This window comes from Eutrigla gurnardus (genome assembly GCF_963514095.1).
Source record: "Eutrigla gurnardus genome assembly, chromosome: 23".
NCBI lineage: Eukaryota > Metazoa > Chordata > Actinopteri > Perciformes > Triglidae > Eutrigla > Eutrigla gurnardus.
The window spans coordinates 13,039,006-13,056,797 of record NC_139934.1 but is presented as its reverse complement, the minus strand read 5'-3'; the positions used below and the strand labels follow the sequence as shown (position 1 = coordinate 13,056,797).

The following is a 17,792-nucleotide window of genomic DNA, read 5'->3' as shown; positions in this document are numbered from 1 at the left end:
TGAACGTCATCTGTTGGTCTACTTAAAGGACCATACCAGCCAGTGTTTCCCCTAGAATTTTTTTCAGGCCCGGTGGTACCCACCGAAAAAACCCTAAACAGACGAGACGCGTGGGATGGTGTATTGGTGCAGTTGGATTAAGTCAGGTGGCACAACAAGCAGTCTGCAATTCTGCAATTATTATATTTGCATTCAACATTTTTGTTCAACCAGAGTGTATTCAAGGTTTTCAAGGATTCAAGGAGAGAGTGACTTATTAAGGTGCCGGTTGATGGAAATGATCCAAAATTAGGGGCCGGAAAAATATGGCTGGAAAATGAGGAGCATCACATTAATAGCTACAGATACTTTTATATGTTATAAAACATTATAACGACATATGAGTGCATATATTGTCTTATTTTATCAAGTAAAATATAAGTTATAGGTTTACTCAACAGCCTAATAGTTCATAGAAATTCAGGTAGGAATAGGTTAACTCAGAGTTCCACAGCTTATCAAAAAACAATCCTTATTTTATTAGGCTGCCTATGGCTTGATGTTGTTTTTAAGGAGCGCCGTCTCTGCATTTATTTCTCGACAACACTCGACCTGCATCAGAGAATGTGCGCACGAGCGGATCTGTGCGAGCAGGCAGCGCGAGGAAAGCGGATTTTGGACGGAGACACAGCGGCATTTTTCTTATAAATGCACCGGTCCGGTTCCGGTACCGGTCCGGTTCCGCTCACACCACGAGTCTGAAGAGTGCAACAGCTTATCAAAATACAGTGTCAACTTTCCGAGTTTTCAAAGTAGAAAGCGACATCGTGGTGGTTTAACGAGGCGGAACGGCATCAGAACAACATCAAGCGCGTAAAGAACAAGAAGAAGAACGTAGCGGGAGCGCGCGGCGAGGATTGTTGCGGCCGCGCGTCTTGCGGAGCAAGTCTACTGTGCTGCGCGGAGGCGCTCCTAATGTAAATGATTATTGATTTATGAATGAATTGATAGGTGGCTTATTTTTGGCGTATTGATTTTTTTTTTGGCCTGGCGGCAGGTCTCCTTGGCCTGTACAATGGTAGGGGAAACACTGCCAGTGGTTCTCACACACCAGTTGATCCGTACTGTGCCGAAGCACTGTTGCCCCTCCTCCCCAGTCCCCCGATGGCTGGCACTCACATTGCTCCAGGCCCAACACGATTTCCTCTTGTACATACCATCTTCCACCAGAGCTCATCTTTTTTTTTAGATGTATTTTCCTTTTAAGTAACAGCTGATGATGCTGGCACCAGAGGTAATTTAACAATGACTGGTTGTTATTCTGTTCTGTATTTGTCTTTTTAAAGTCTAGCTGGGATCAAACAGAGGGAAGTCAACACTAATGTCTCATAGAGCAGTAATTCAAAGATTGTGTATTTTACTCACACTTTTAGTTAGTTGTTAGCGGCCCTCAGGTGAGTACTCCGTACACCAAACAGCCATGAAACCAGGAGCGCAGAGGCAAATCTCAAGGTCGAGGATAGAAGACTGAGGAGATGTCCAGGATTTCAAGCAAGGTAGGTCGACAACAGGGAACCAGTCCGGAGAAAAGTGCTGGAAAGTCTCACACAGGAAGGTCGACGAACAATCTGGCAGTAGGTGTGTGTGTGTGTGTGTGTGTGTGTGTGTGTGTGTGTGTGTGTGTGTGTGTGTGTGTGTGTGTGTGTGTGTGTGTGTGTGTGAAACCCTTGAATCCATGGATTCCTACTAATTTAATAAAATATTAAATAAAACTGCATGAGATGAGTGAAGGCATTCAAATCTTTTGTATTTTCCAAACTTTACAAATAGTGCAAATGTAACATAAAAACCACAAATAAAAACAGCAAACCTTTTGACAACCTTATGGCAACATGAACTGCAAACTTTTACACGTAAAATAAAAAGGCACTGTTACACAACGTCCTCGTGCTGAAGTAAAAACACAGAACCTTTCAGTGCACAAACAAGGAGGAAGTGTCCTTTAATTGTTGGAAGCGGTGGAAGCGCCATGTTAATATAGTGCTCAAAAAGATTTGTCTTTTATATTGAAGAAACTTTGACATGTTCACTTTTCATTTCAGGAAAAAAAAATACATTTGCGTGCTGTAAAAGTATTTTCAAAATAAAAGTAATTTTGTTTAAACACTTATAAAGGAAAAGGGCCTCTAAGCTTTGGTTAAAATGACATCCAATATGGCAGCGATATCTACCAGTTGATATGTCTTGAATAAATATTTAACCCAATAACTTATAAGTTATTTAAAACCTTTATCCCATCATGCAACGTGTCGACGTCTCAAACACCACACTCTGTCTGCATTAGATTTCCAAACAGCTGTTGTAACTACAAACATCTCCAAACACAAGGGCGGGGGCGGGGGGGCAATTTATAACGTAGCACATCCTTCAGTAAGGCAACTCTGGTAACCAACTGTTTCCTCTCAGGACCAATATTAGTTCTTGAACACACGTTTGATGGACTTGCTCGCTAGCTTTATAATAACCTTAAAGGGACAGTTCACCACAATTAAAACATATTTTTCCTCTCACATCTTGTGCTATTTATCAATCTTGACTGGTCTTGTCGGTTACGGCTCAGCTGAGGAGGACGCCATTCTTGTTTTCATCTCACTCTTCCACCAGCCTGTTGTCCATGAGCAGATGCATGCTTCCTTCTGAGCGGTGACACGGTTGCCGGGTGTAGTTTGACAGAAAGAAAACAGTTCCTATGTGGGAAACTCCTCACAACGTGATTATCTTTCATTACATCGGAGAGAAGGCAGATATCTCCAAGACTGATAAATGATACATAGGAAAATAAATTTAAGTTTGGATTTTGGGGTGAACTGTCCCTTTAAGTCCTTTTCCCAAACCACAATCTTTCCGTAAACCTCACCAAGTCTGCTTTAAGCCTAAACTTAACCAAACCTTACCCAGATCATTGGCCATGGAAAGCACTGACAAAGTCTTCCTGCTGATTCAAAACCAAACGTATGGATGATTAACAGGAATCACTGAATCCTTGTCACTATGAATCCATGGAGGTTATTACCAGCAGCTCTGATATCACAGTGTCGGTACTGCTTCACAAATGTCTGGGTTTCTTGGCAGCTATTATCCAACACACACATTTACGTTCTCATACACACTTTCAACCAAACACACTTCACAGTCACAGTCTGTAACGATAGTCGCTAAAAAGAAAAAACACAGCACAGAAACTGCAAAGCAAACAGTCCAAACATGCAAGAAGCTCAAACATCCCGTTTGATTAATGGACATTGCATTGAATTTGTGGAAATTACAACTACAGCCCGCTTCAGTTACCTTTGGTCATAAAATGGAAGCCTAGCGCCACATTTTAAGACACTCAAAAGGGAAATTAAACCAAAATAAAAGTTGATTCCGAGCCCAAACATAGCCGACGTTCCTCAGAGCGTCGCTCCGAGTCTCCATTGGAAACACATCCACCTCACATGGGTTCAGAAGCATCCTCGCTGAGGCCAAACGTCCTACTCAGTCCGACAGCAGGTGAAAGAGGACCGAACGGGTCTTCACCCACTTCCTGTCGGACGGGTGACGCAGCGTTTCGTGGCTGGAGGTCCAGAGCATCACTGCATCACACACTTCTCTTTCTGCTGCTTAGCGTACTTCCTCCTCCGCTGCTCGAGGCCTCGCTCCAGACGCTCGTCCTCCTCCAGACCTCTGAGGAAAGAGGAGACAATATCAAATAATAAGTCATGGGACAATATCAAATAATCATGTCACGTTATCCTTCACAATATTATACAAATAATCAAAATATGCTTAAAACTCTTAAAATGGCAAGGTAGCCCCGCCCTAAAGCCTCCCCTGCTTTCTGGTCTGTTTGACTCTAAATGGACTATTATTTACTAAATGAACATCATGCTGGATTGAAGAAGATTTGAAACTAGAGATTGAGACCATAAACTCATGTTTACAATCTTTTTCTGTGATGAAAAAAAAATCTAATGAAAATTAGTGTCATTTTCTCATAGACGTCCATGCAATCAGACTTCTTTCTGAAACCAGAGGACTGGCCAGTATAGAGAATGCAAGTTTAAGGCGTTTCTTCCTGGGCTTCACTTTTCAGAAGGGAAGTGTGCGTCTTACCCTCTCTCTTTGGCGTCTATATTGTGGACCAGTTCATCTCTCTGGTTGACCAGTGAAACCAGGTCCTGAAGCAGCAGCTGCTCTCTGTGTTTATGGACCTGAGTCTTCTGTCCCTCTGCACCACAAACACAGCAGACACAAACAAAGGGAAAAGTGTATTATCTAAAGTAGACGGTGTAAAGCGATGTACTGCTGTGTACTATTTTAGATCAAATCAATATCAGTTTAAAAGTTCATTATATTTAGAATATTTTCACTTCTTTACGTTGGCGTCAGACGGCCCTTACAGAAGAGGAACTGAATACTGACAACGGAGAAGTTCCCATACAAGCCCACTTCAAACAAATCAGAACGACCCATCAAACATCAAACGGTGGCAAAAAAACGACCGTAGTTTATTTCGAACATGTAGAATAAAACGAACAATAAGAAATAAAATAAACTGACTATATGAAATGATCATAAACAAATAAACCATAAAATAAAAAAACATCTGCACAGAGACAGGAGGTCATGAGGAGGTCGTGGTAACCACAGTGTTGAGTGTCAGCCAGCAGCGTTTGTTAAGCCATAAAGTCGTACCTTCAATCGCCATCATGTCCCTCAGCTCCTGGTTCAACAGCTCAAACTTCCTCTCCAAGTCTTGCTCCTCCAGCCTGTCGATCACAAGGAGGCATTACAACATGCCTGACATAGATTTCTGGTATTTACTAGTTTTCACTGGAAGAAAAAACCTCTAAGTCTACCAGAAGCCTGTTTCCAGAGCCAAACCAGCCGATGGCGTTTTCTCAGTTGTCAGTTGGAGATGGCACGGTTGTCATCATGTGACATTATTGCTGAGGCGTTTCCATGACAACCGAGAAAACTCCATCTGCCGATGAAGATTAGATGCAGTTGAAAGGTTCAGAGAAAGCTCGCAAATGGACGCTAATGTCATTCTATCTCATTTTTACACTTGACGTCACGTTATTATTAGAATTTGATGTTTTTATTTCCTTTTTTTTAAGTGTATTTCAATTTTGGCACCGATTTCAGACAACATCAAGAGAGAGACGTTCAGTGCATTTATACACGTGTAATGTTTAGTTCAGTTTCCTCTGACGAGTTTATAACTACACTGCGTTGAGTTGCTTCTTGAATATCCCAATAACGATATTTGCTGCCGTGACACCAATGTGGGCACGGAGAGCAGCTTCGCTCATCAATAAAATAAACCCCTCATACAATACATGATTTAAAAAGCCACTTAGCCTCAAGGGATTGGTAGAGGGGGAGTGAAACGTCCACGTGGGTGCAGGTATTAGGTCTAATAATTCCTCTGGGTGGGTGGCGGGTGGTTGATTTATGCGTACGCGTGGATTCTGATGACATCACACCCAATGGTTGCATCACTATCACACACCGGATGAAGGGGGCTCTTCGGCTGCATTCACACTAAATCCGGCACCTTCCCACAAGGCTGTGTGGAGGCGTGTTCATTTGGGCTCAAAATAATGGTTTGTGTCTATAATTTGCTCCCTCTCTTCATTCACTGTCTAGCTCACTCGACCACCACCGCCCTCTCTCTCTGATCTCTATGTCCGTTCTATTGTATTGTGTTTCTAGTTGTGGATGACTTACAGTAGCTGCAAATGATCCTGCCTCCTGATTAAGGCGTTCTTCTTGTTGACCAGCGTGAACCACTCCTGAATCAGCCTCTCCTCCTCCACCTTGTCACTGCCTGCAGGAGAAACATCCCATTACTGGAACCCCCGTTAGTTACAGGCGTCCTGCCTCTCCTACACAGGGATAATGGAGTCTTCCAGTGAATAATAAATAACAACAGAACTGCTGACACATTCATACCACCGTTGTATAAATATTGCATATACATATATGTACATGCAGTATATATGAAGGCTTTTTGTATTGTATATGAGGGACAAATTACATGCATCTTGTCCTCGAGCCCAAAACAAGAAATGAGTGCCTTCAATTTACAAGTGATTATTTGCTATTACAATATTCCTTCCCTAAATGTAATAATTTGTACAACTTGTACTTTATTCCCTCTAGATGCGACTTTGTAAGCCAAAATTTCATGTAAGGGTCAGTGAAATGCAAAAAAGGAGGCTGGCAGCTGAATCTAAGCAAAAAGTGAGCTTTAATGACTTTGCTGATACAAAACTGATGGAATGAAGGCAATAAAACGTGCAAAGAAAAAAACACCAAAAGGTACAAAACTGAAAATCAAACCAGGAGGTGATGAGGAGCACGGACACTGGACTAAAGCAGGCTGGCACAGCATCAAGGCAGAATTAAAGACAACCAGACTCAGACACAAGGAAAGACAAGACACAGGTGGGGAGACAAGAGGGCACGCTGATTGGAGGAAACAAAGCAGGGCTGACGAGATTGATACAACACAGGTCACACACCGAAGACAGGAAGTCAAGCAAAACACAGGACGCAAGAGGCAGGAAATAACAAACCTAAACCTAACGACACTTCATGTGTTTTTTATTCATCGTGCACCCGTCTCTAAAGATGATCTTACCTGTTTCCAGTAGTGTTCGGAGTTTCCTCTCAACCACACCTGCTCTGTTATCAATATGATTTTGTTCTGCTTCCAGGGCTTCTATCTGACTCAGCACATACTGGCTGGGGTCCTGGATACGTTGACACACACAGACAAACACAGTTAGCGACAGACAGTTGGGCTCAGTTGTAGATATTCCACCCTGCAAACAAAAGCATGGGAACCGACCTGTCCTTCTGGTCTCCCCTCCTCTTCCACAGACTCTGTTCTCTCTGTGAGACCAACACAAATGAACATTACCGCTCATATGAACGAAGCAACGGTGGAAAAAAACATTCCAAATCACCATGTTCAAATTTAGTCAACCAAAAAATGTGTTTCAAGGTTTTTAAAGTTATATCTAACCAGTTTCTGACTTCCTCCGGGTAATAACACTGTCTTCTTGCCCTGCAACCACCTGCAAACCAAAAAAGTTCCTCATGTATCACATTTTACAAATGAGAATTAAAATGCACAAATGAATAGACAGCAAGGCATCATACCACCGATATTTCTCCTTCTTCTAATGACCCACTCCTCCGCTGTGACCTACGCTTCTTCACCAGATCAGCGTCTTTGACGTGAGAGAAACCAGTCTTGGACGGGAAATGAGTCCTTGGTGGTGCCACTGGGAACTGAGCCCCAGCAACCTGCAGCCGTTTGGTTCTGGGAGGCGGAACGACGTCCTGGGTTTTACCATCCGTTTCTGCCGTGCCTGCAGTCCCATTAGTGTCCAGACTTATACCCTCCTCCTGCAGCCTCTGGGCACAGTAGCGAACCGTCGCCTCGGGGGACTCTTCGGTCTCCCGGTCCACTGCTACCGCGTAGCTGGACTCGCTGCTGTCCCTCTCTATGTGAAGCACACTGAGCTCCTGGCCCATGAAATGGGTGCGGACCTGGTTGAGGTATGTCATGACAATGAGGCGGTCAGGCACTGCTGGCAGGACCATGTCTGAAGGCTCCATGAGCCTGGAAATGCCGAGTTCAGCAAAGCCGTCAAAAGCCTGCAATTTGTAAAGAAATAGATCAGATTAGGAATTATAAACCAACACATGAAAGAGTGTAGATTTTGTTGGTAATTCAGGTCACCTTTTTGTTGTTGTGTTTGATGTCATACGGGTCCAGCATTTCATAATTGCTACAAAAAGAAAAGAAAAAAAGTAAACACTTAAACACATAAAACAGAGGAATAAAATACCAACTATTGAACTGTTTCTTACATCTTTTCTGGTTGGAAGTGATGTAAAATGGCACAAAAGGCAAGGCCGTTCCTCCAGGAGGTGCTGAAGTTGGTGATCCTCACTCCCTTATGATCCTGTGTGACTTCCTGACACCAGTCCAGTAGAGACTGACTGGATGTCACTAAGCTGGGAGAGGGCGAGAAGCTCTGCAACACACACATAATGACAATGTTGTATCGCTACACGGACAAGTATCAATCGTTTTATTATATAAACCATACATATTTCAAATACAAATGAAACATTTTGGTATCAATTGCTTCATAATCGCTTGCTTAGTTTTTTCTGAGTCATAAAGTAATTTGGTCCATTGTTAAAAAATAAATAATGATGAGTGACACTTTAACATACATCCAGAGAGGCAGCCCCATCTGCAGGTCTTTTCTGAGGTGTTGTTGCTTCATTGGCTTGGTGGACGCCAGCAACTTGTGACTTCTCCCTTTGCACAAAAAACACAAAAAAATACAAAGCAAAGGAAGAAATAAATTCCAATTTCTTCAATAGCATGTTTGCCATGGACAACAAATCACTGGTTATTAGTGTTATAATCATTATATGATTTTAAATGATGTTGCTAATGAGACCACACCATGTTAGATCATTAGAAAATACAAGGACATGAGAATGTCTATTGTGGAGAGAGTTAGTCAGTTATGAATACCCCCCCACACCTCAAAGTGTACTGACTAATCTTACCTTTCTTCCTCTAAACAACCAGCATCTACATCTACGGATACAAAGCCAAAGTCCAACTCTTCGTCACTCATTTCCTTCCTTGAGGTAACTTCCAGTGGCTCACTGTCTTTATCATCCTCTACATGCAGCCAGTCATCCTGACAAGATGCAACAGTTGAAGCAATGCACCTATCAACCTCTGCTCCCAGGACTTTTTCAATGTCAGGTAGCTCAGTCACTGCCTCTACAGCCTTCTCTGGATCATCTGTGCCAACAGGCTTTTCTGTAAATGTCCATCCTTCGATGATTTCATCCAGTCTCCTCTCAGCATCTTCTACAGGATCTACCTGAGGAAATGCTTCCTCTCCCATTGCTTCTAGAACCTTCCGCTCCAAATCTGCGGCATCATCTTCTCCTTGGATTGTGACGAAACCTCCTTCAGAGATCACACTTGAATACAGCGATGTTGAGCCTTCTTTAGTTTCCTTGCCAGTAGCAGATGTATCCTCCAGGTTTCTCTGAGAAAATTCCATTTCTAGGGGTTTGTCGACAGGTGGTGTGCTATCTGAATAAGTTGCACTGAGACGTTTATTGGCCCGTGGCAGTGGAATAGGCAAACTTGACTGTTCATTAGGTTGTGCTGATTCATGACCAGTGGTGTCAGTTACTGTGTCTGGCAGGCAGGAAGCTGGTGAGTCAGAGATTGTGGTGGCATCTGGGAATGAACCACTAAGACGTTTCTTTACTCTTGGTTTTGGTACAGGCAAAATATGACCATTCTCTCCTTGATCACTGCTCTCAATAGTCAATTTGCTTTTCCTCAGCTCCACAGGTGTCACTTCTTCTGTAGTTGAAGATGGTTGATCACCCGTAGGAAGAGGGGGGAAGCTTTTGCTGTGTTTAGCTTTTGACAATTCTTTAGTTGTTGAGGAAACTGATGATAGACCACCTAGCCTTGCTGCCTGTGCCTCTTCTCCATGGGAAGCCTTGGATGTGTTCGCCATAGCTGTAACTTCATCTGGAAAGGAGCCACTGAGACGTTTCCTCATGCGAGGCCTTGGGACACGAAGAGTTGTTTTGTCCTTCTCTGCTTCTGCAATCTCTGATGCATCCTCAGATTTCTGAGAAGATATGATGGTATCAACAGATGTGTCACCAGCAATATTTGATTGCTTTATTTCTTCCGTAACAGAGTTTTCAATCTGGACTGGTTTTACAGACTCGTCACTGTCAATTTTGCGAGATTTGCTTGAGGGAAATCTCTTGCCATGGTGTGGAAGACGTATCCTCTTGATGATTGAGAGAGTAGCAGTTTGCTCAACATCAAATATCTCTGGTTCTGCCTTTGGGATGATGCTCTCGATTCCTTTTCTTTCCAAGGGAGGAATTACCTGAGAAGAGCCCTGGGCAGACGTGTTAACGTCTTCCTTGGGCCGTTCCAAAGAACAAGAAGTTTGCTCTGCATCTTTTGAGCTCACCAGTTCTGTGTCTGCATGTAGAGAGACACTTCCAACAAAACCTGTTTCTTGAGAGTGTTGTTTGGTTGTTAGGTCTTTTCTTCCACCAGGTTGCGATGGGATCAATACAGTGGCTTTTTGACTGGGTTTATCAATGCTCTGTAAAGGTTCAAGTGCACCTAAGACACCAGAGCTTATCTTACAAGGTTGAGGGGGAACAGGATCCATAGTTTTCAAAGCAGAGCTTTGGGGTTTCTCCTGTTGGTCATTTGTTTTTGGTACAGTTGTCTCTCTAGTGACACTGTCTTTTCTTCTTAGAGGCTTGCAAGGGACAATTTTCTGTCGAGGCTCAGGGGGCAAACTACCATCTCTTCTTTTCACACGAGGCTCAGGGGGCAAACTACCATCTCTTCTTTTCACACGAGGAGGTGCAACAACATCCACAGATATTTTCGCAGATTCAACTTCACCTTTTTGTCTTGAGTCACTTGTGTATGTTACTTGAACACTTTCTTGGGTATGACCATTCTGAGGTACTTCAAGAGGAATGCTACTGGCGTCTTTCTTTAAGCAAGATAAAGCAGCAGCAGGTTGTATATTACCAGCAGCATCCTTCCTGTGTTTGCGGTCTGGTGTTAAACTATCCTTTCGTCTTAATGGTCGTAATGGAGCCATGTTTTTTTCTTTATCTAACCTTTTCTGTTGAGGCTCAGCAACTTTTTTCTTGGGCTTTCTGCCTCGCTGAGGAACAGCAATGTCAGCTTGCGGTGCAACAGGACTAATGTCCTGAATATATGAGGGTTTGTCCATGAGTATCTCTCTATGTGCTTTGGCATCTGTCAATGACTCAGGCTGCAGGGAAGTGGCAGATATTCCTTCGATGATTGTTTGTTGGGGTCTTAAGGAAAAGAAAGAACAAGCTTCAGAATGTGCTGTTCTTTACTTGTCATATAGTTGTACCATGCATCTCCAACCAATTAATCTGCCCAAAAGAAAGGCAGCAACAAAATCTAATGATACACTATAAAACAACACTGACCGTCATTTACAATATTCTTCTCACTTATGTACATGCACACTGTCATTGGAACAACACAGCAGCACATAAAGGACATCACAGAACGTCAAGAAAAAGTTGCCCGAACAACACCTACGTAAATCACTACAAAAAAGCCAACATTACCATTCCACATAACAATGCCAACATAACGGCCATCGTAAGTGGTTGACCATCACAACTTCCTGAGTAGTAAGCGCTCATAAAGCAGTACAAAAGACAATGTTATCACCAAAAATGCAGAACATATACACTATCACACCGTGCAATTGGGTCATTGTCCCCCAGCACTCACCCTTTATCCAGCTGTGAAGAAGTTGACACTGTTCTAACCTCATCCTGTTCTGTCTCAGTTTGGTGCCTTGCTAAAACATTTTCGAAGCACACAGACTCCAGGCCTATGAGTGACCTCTCCTTTGTATTCCATTGATCAAGAGAGGCCTCTTCTTCCACTACTTGTTCACTATCCTCCTTTGATATTTCCGTGATATCTGCCTCTGTCAGCGGTGGCCATTTCTTCATGCTTGCGCAAACCAAAAACCCATCATCACTGTCGGTAGTTGCTGATGGAGTGTCCAGCATGTAAGGCTCAGTACTCGTTGGATATTCAATGTTACGTTTGGTGTGAATGTCTTCAAACTGGCCCTCTATGTCCTGTATAGTAGTATTGTCCGCAAAATGTGCTGAAAACTCATCTGAAGGGCTTGTCTTGTCTTTCAGATCAATAGATGAGGAAGCCTTGGGTTGGTGCTCCACTTCAGCTAAAGTAGAACTAGATGGCCCCACAATGGATGCTACTGTTTCATAACTGTGAGACATGGATACTGGAGTGAGTGAGTGAAACCTGGAACCATGCAAAAACAATGGTTTCAATTAAACATGTAACTAATTATAGAAACCAGTGAGTATTGGAGAAAGTAAGAATAAATCCCCATGCAAAGGCAGTCCAGATTTTACTTTACCCCAAAATTTGAAAATGTCAAAATCTGAATTTGAAAATAGAATGAGCTTACTGTATGAGTAAAGTGGACGGTGAAATATCTCCATTTAGGGTTACCAATGATGATGCTATGTTGCATGCTTCACACTATTAGTTTCAGGCCAGGCTTACACTTACCCTTTGTGGAAAACACCCACAATAGCCTTTACTAAACCATCTTCCTCTTTTGCTGACATAGAGGTTTCTGCCTGTTTTTCCGTAATTGTTCCCTCTGCTTCCAATAATTCCCAACCCAAGACTCCCACTGGCTCTGATGTGTCCAATGGGTTCTTCCCCTTTGTGTGGGCTTCCTCTGCTACTTTCCTCTCAATGTGTGATTTTCTGAGGACCCAGATACAACAGTTGAAGGTGATTCACAGGCACCAATGCAATAAAAATATGTAATGAAATACAGCCTTCACAGAGATGATAAAATTAACCATGCACTGTCTTATCAAGTTACTAAAGCTTTAGTCTAGAGGTCCAAACAGTCCATGTTAGGCAAGCACTAATCTGACCCCTTTCACAGCAAACAATGCAAGAGCACTGGGCTCTTCTACTTACCCATTATCTACACAAAGGTCTATGTTTTGCTTTGCACCGCCTTTGAATTTCTCCTCTGTCATAAAAGCAAACATAGTAAAATACACAAAAAGAAACAAGACAAAGAAAATGTATGTGACCTCAATCTTCACACTGTGAATGTCTCACCATATGCAAGTTCTGTGCTGGGGAGGCTAAGAGATGTGGAAGGAACACCAGGCATTCTTGGGTCTTTGAGATATGACTGGGTTGACTGTGCATTAAGCGATTGTTGTGGTGTATCCTTCTCAGTAGAAGATGGGACTGGAATAGTCATTGTTTGTTTCTCTGTTGGATTACATTGTGAAATGCTGGGGAGTCCAGGGATTTGAGTGAAATGTGGACATGATGGAGCCATTGCTATGATGTCCTTAAGTTCATTTTGTTGATGTTTATCTTTTGCAATGACAAAAATCTTCTCATTCTGCAGCTTCTCAAACAGGGGCTCAATGTGTGTTGTTCTAGTTTGTATATTTATACATTCATAGCTAAGCGTCCTTGCTGATGGGAAACCTGGGATACATGAAACACATGGAGCAGATGTGTATAAACTGACCATGTTTGGTGGCCTGTTTACAACTTGAGCAGAAGGGAAACCACATATTCTGGCTTCTTTTGGACAGGATGTCACTAATCTCACCATGCTTTTCATGCAATAACAAGATAGTTGGTCCTGTTCATCAAGTGGCAAAGTCATTTCTGCCCTCTTCACCTGAGGCTTCATTAAAATTGGTTTGGTTTCATTTAGCCACCCTGTGCTTGGGATTGTATTCATGGATGCAAAGCCTTTGAGACTTGAAGCACTGGCACAGCAAGGTACAAAGCTTATCATCTTGTATCTGGTTCGAGGTGCAGAGGGGAATCCAGGGATTCTGGATGCTTCAGGGCAAGACGGTGCTATGGCCAACATTGTCTTTGCAGGCTCACCGTCTTGATTTTGGTGGTTTATGATAAAAACTGCCTCCTTTTTTGGCTTATCACACAAAGTATGTTGATCACAAAGCCACTGGAATTTAGAGTCTCCTTCAAAGGATGCCAATCCAGGGAGACTGGATACTTTGGAACAAACAGGCACAAGACTCAGCATATTATATTGGGGGACAGATGGGAAGCCTGGAATCTTTGATGCTCTTGGGCAAGACGGAACCAAAGCAGACATATTGTTGGGTTTGTCTATGTTAATTGGTGAGCTGTTAATCCTAAACTGAATGTTCTTTTGTGCTCTTTGCATCAAGGAACCCGGTTCAGCACACCATCCTTCTTCATTGCGTTCTTCAACTGATGGAAATCCAGGTATGCTAGAAACTAGGGGGCACAAAGGAAGGAGGTTGACTACATTTACACCATGATAGACCATTTTGGAATTGGGAATAGATGGGAAACCTGGGACAATTGACACTTTAGGGCAGGATGGCACGCAGAAAACCATATTCTTCATTATCTTTTTGTTGTCATTTGGTGTGTCAAATATGACCGTCTTCTTTGGAAGGCTCCTCAGCAATGAACCCATTTCTGTAACCCATCCTATACTCATATCCCCATCAACTGATGAGAATCCAGGAATCTTGGAAACGTGTGAGCACAGTGTTAAAAGGCTGATCATATCTGGTGCACTATACAAGGTTCTGGAATTTGGATTAGAAGGAAATCCTGGCATCCGTGCCACTTTTGGACATGATGTCACTAATCTCACCATGCTTTTCATGCTGTAGCAAGATAACTGGTCCTGTCCAGCAAGTGGCAAAGTCATTTCTGCCCACTTCACCTGAGGCTTTATCAAAATTGGTTTTGTTTCATTTAGCCACCCTGTACTTGGGATTATAGTAATGGATGCAAAGCCTTTGAGACTTGAAGCACTGGCACAGCAATGTACAAAGCTTATCATACTGGGTTGAATCTTGGATTTGGTTCGAGGTGCAGAGGGGAATCCAGGGATTATGGATGCTTCTGGACAAGATGGGGCTAAGGCCAACATTTTCTTTGCAGTTTCTCTGTCTTGATTTGGATTATTTATGATAACAATTGCCTCCTTTTCTGTCTTATGACACAAAGTGTGTGGATCAAAAGGCCATTGGTATTTTGAGTCCTCTTCAAAGGATGGAAATCCAGGGAGACTGGATAGTTTGGAACAAACAGGTACAAGACTCAGCATATTATATTGGGGAATAGATGGGAAGCCTGGAATCTTTGATGCTCTTGGACAAGAAGGTACCAAAGCATGCATGTTGTTGGGTTTGTCTATGTTCATTGGTGAGCTGTTGATCCTAAACTGAATGTTCTTTTGTGCTCTTTGCATCAAGGAACCCGGTTCAGCACACCATCCTTCTTCATTGCGTTCCTTAACTGATGGAAATCCAGGTATGCTAGAAACTAGGGGGCACAAAGGAAGAAGGTTGACTACATTTACGCCATAATACACCATTTTGGAATTTGGAATAGATGGGAAACCTGGGACAATTGACACTTTAGGGCAGGATGGCACACAGAAAACCATATTCTTCATTATCTTTTTGTTGTCATTTGGTGTGTCAAATATGACCGTCTTCTTTGGAAGGCTCTTCAGCAATGAACCCATTTCTGTTACCCATCCTATACCCATATCCCCATAAACTGATGAGAATCCAGGAATCTTGGAAACTTGCGAGCACTGTGTTAAAAGGCTGGTCATATCTGGTACACTATACAAGGTTCTGGAATTTGGATTAGAAGGAAATCCTGGCATCCGTGCCTCTTTTGGACATGATGTCACTAATCTCACCATGCTTTTCATGCTGTAGCAAGATAGCTGGTCCTGTCCAGCAAGTGGCAAAGTCATTTCTGCCCACTTCATCTGAGGCTTCATCAAAATTGGTTTTGTTTCATTTAGCCACCCGGTACTTGGGATTATAATAATGGATGCAAAGCCTTTGAGACTTGAAGCACTGGCACAGCAATGTACAAAGCTTATCATACTGGGTTGAATCTTGGATTTGGTTCGAGATGCAGAAGGGAATCCAGGGATTCTGGATGCTTCTGGACAAGATGGGGCTAAGGCCAACATTGTCTTTGCAGTTTCTCTGTCTTGATTTGGATTATTTATGATAACAATTGCCTCCTTTTCTGTCTTATGACACAAAGTGTGTGGATCAAACGGCCATTGGTATTTTGAGTCCTCTTCAAAGGATGGAAATCCAGGGAGACTGGATAGTTTGGAACAAACAGGTACAAGACTCAGCATATTGTATTGGGGAATAGATGGGAAGCCTGGAATCTTCGATGCTCTTGGACAAGAAGGTACCAAAGCATGCATGTTTTGGGGTTTGTCTATGTTAATTGGTGAGCTGTTAATCCTAAACTGAATGTTCTTTTGTGCTCTTTGCATCAAGGAACCCAGTTCAGCACACCATCCTTCTTCATTGCGTTCTTCAACTGATGGAAATCCAGGTATACTAGAAACTAGGGGGCACAAAGGAAGGAGGTTGACTACATTTACACCATGATAGACCATTTTGGAATTTGGAATAGATGGGAAACCTGGGACAATTGACACTTTAGGGCAGGATGGCACACAGAAAACCATATTCTTCATTATCTTTTTGATGTCATTTGGTGTGTCCAATATGACCGTCTTCTTTGGAAGGCTCTTCAGCAATGAACCCATTTCGGTTGGCCATCCTATACCTATATCCCCATTAACTGATGAGAATCCAGGAATTTTGGAAACTTGTGAGCACTGTGTTAAAAGGCTGATCATATCTGGTGCACTATACAAGGTTCTGGAATTTGGATTAGAAGGAAATCCTGGCGTCCGTGCCTCTTTTGGACAGGACGTTTGAAGAGAAACCATTGCTTTCATTGCTCTCTTATCTCCTTCACATCTGCCAATCAATGACACCTCATTAAACCCCCTCATTTTGGGCTGTGATATCCTCAAGGGTTTGAAATCTGTGATCCAACTTTTGCTCAAATGTTCCATTAATGATGGCATTCCTTCAATTTTAGATGTTTCGGGGCAGGAACTTAAAAGGCTCATCATATCCGATCCAGGATGTGCTATAGTAGCTGGTGGAATTGAGGGGAGGGCTGGTATGCAAGATTGTCTTGTGCAAGTTGGTACCAAAGCTGCCATTAGTTTAATCTCATCCTTCTCTTTTGGTGATGCTGTCATTACAACAAGTTCAGTTTTCATTTTCTTCTCCAAAAGTGGTTCCTGTTGAGATACCCACGATCTGTTATTGGCTTCAGTGATAGATGGTGAACCAGGTATACTGGGTTTAGCAGTAGCAGTGACTTCAAATATGGCACTCCCTGTTGGGCATATTGGCAATAGATCTGACATCCCAGCTTCTGTATTTGTCCTCATGTCTTCACCAGTGTCTGACATCATGGGAGAGATTTCTTTTATCATTTCCATTTCTTCATCTGATGCGTTTCTTTTTACCTCTTTGGTCACCTTTGGTAGTTCCTCCCATATTATGGTCTTTTCTTCAGGGCATTTTACTGTAGGCGCCTTTGGTAGCTCCTCCCATAGTATGGTCCTGTTTGTGGGATGTTTTTGTAACTGCTGGTCAGCATTACTTATTGGGGTTTGGGATGGGGGTTGTGTTGGGCATGATGGATGTAGTGAAACCATTTTTTCATGTCTAAAGAGAAGGTAAACAAAATTTACTGTTGAAAGATGCCAAATAAAAATAATAATGTATAACAAACTTCCCATAAACTACATTGTAATTCTACATATTTTCGTACAATGCAAGACCGATACCTCAATCAGTTAGTGATAAAATCAATCTATAAAATTACAACTAATTTACACATTATAGCCAAGTTGAAAAAAAAATGCTATATTACAACTCATTATCATTCCTTAGATAGGTATTTCACTCAAATGCGTGCAATTTCATCATATAATATTCACTCCAAACATCCTGTATTAAAACAACCCTCCACTCCAACTTAAAAGCTGCATTGCAAACCAAACAACATGACACAGCATTTGCTCAGGTCAATTCAACAACTACAGTTATAACAGCCCATGCAGTAAAGCCAGCATTATTACTGAATGAAGGATTAATTCAAATGATTTAACAGCAGTATTCCTCACAGTATATCCCTCTTCTTAAAGTATATA

The 17,792-nt window shown here is 42.4% G+C and overlaps 2 protein-coding genes across 11 annotated transcripts in view; one reads left to right on the top strand and one right to left on the bottom strand.

Moving 5' to 3' along the window:
• ecsit (ECSIT signaling integrator) overlaps positions 1-17,792 on the top strand; it is a 380,907-nt gene that overhangs the window by 246,419 nt on the left and 116,696 nt on the right. The window lies entirely within an intron of this gene.
• The window catches only part of ehbp1l1a (EH domain binding protein 1-like 1a), a 38,264-nt gene continuing 22,237 nt past the window's right edge, over positions 1,766-17,792 (bottom strand). For 3 of the 9 annotated variants that reach the window (XM_084003156.1, XM_084003157.1, XM_084003158.1), the window contains 16 exons: positions 12,812-17,304; positions 12,665-12,719; positions 12,239-12,442; positions 11,417-11,965; positions 8,629-10,962; positions 8,284-8,371; positions 7,912-8,078; positions 7,781-7,829; positions 7,195-7,695; positions 7,058-7,109; positions 6,881-6,924; positions 6,671-6,782; positions 5,755-5,854; positions 4,717-4,790; positions 4,135-4,249; positions 1,766-3,705 (listed from right to left, as the gene is read on the bottom strand). In XM_084003156.1, the coding sequence (XP_083859282.1) occupies positions 3,612-3,705; positions 4,135-4,249; positions 4,717-4,790; positions 5,755-5,854; positions 6,671-6,782; positions 6,881-6,924; positions 7,058-7,109; positions 7,195-7,695; positions 7,781-7,829; positions 7,912-8,078; positions 8,284-8,371; positions 8,629-10,962; positions 11,417-11,965; positions 12,239-12,442; positions 12,665-12,719; positions 12,812-17,304 (9,031 nt within the window). In that variant the 3' untranslated portion in view covers positions 1,766-3,611. The other 6 variants (XM_084003153.1, XM_084003154.1, XM_084003159.1 and 3 more) reach the window with 6 other exon arrangements.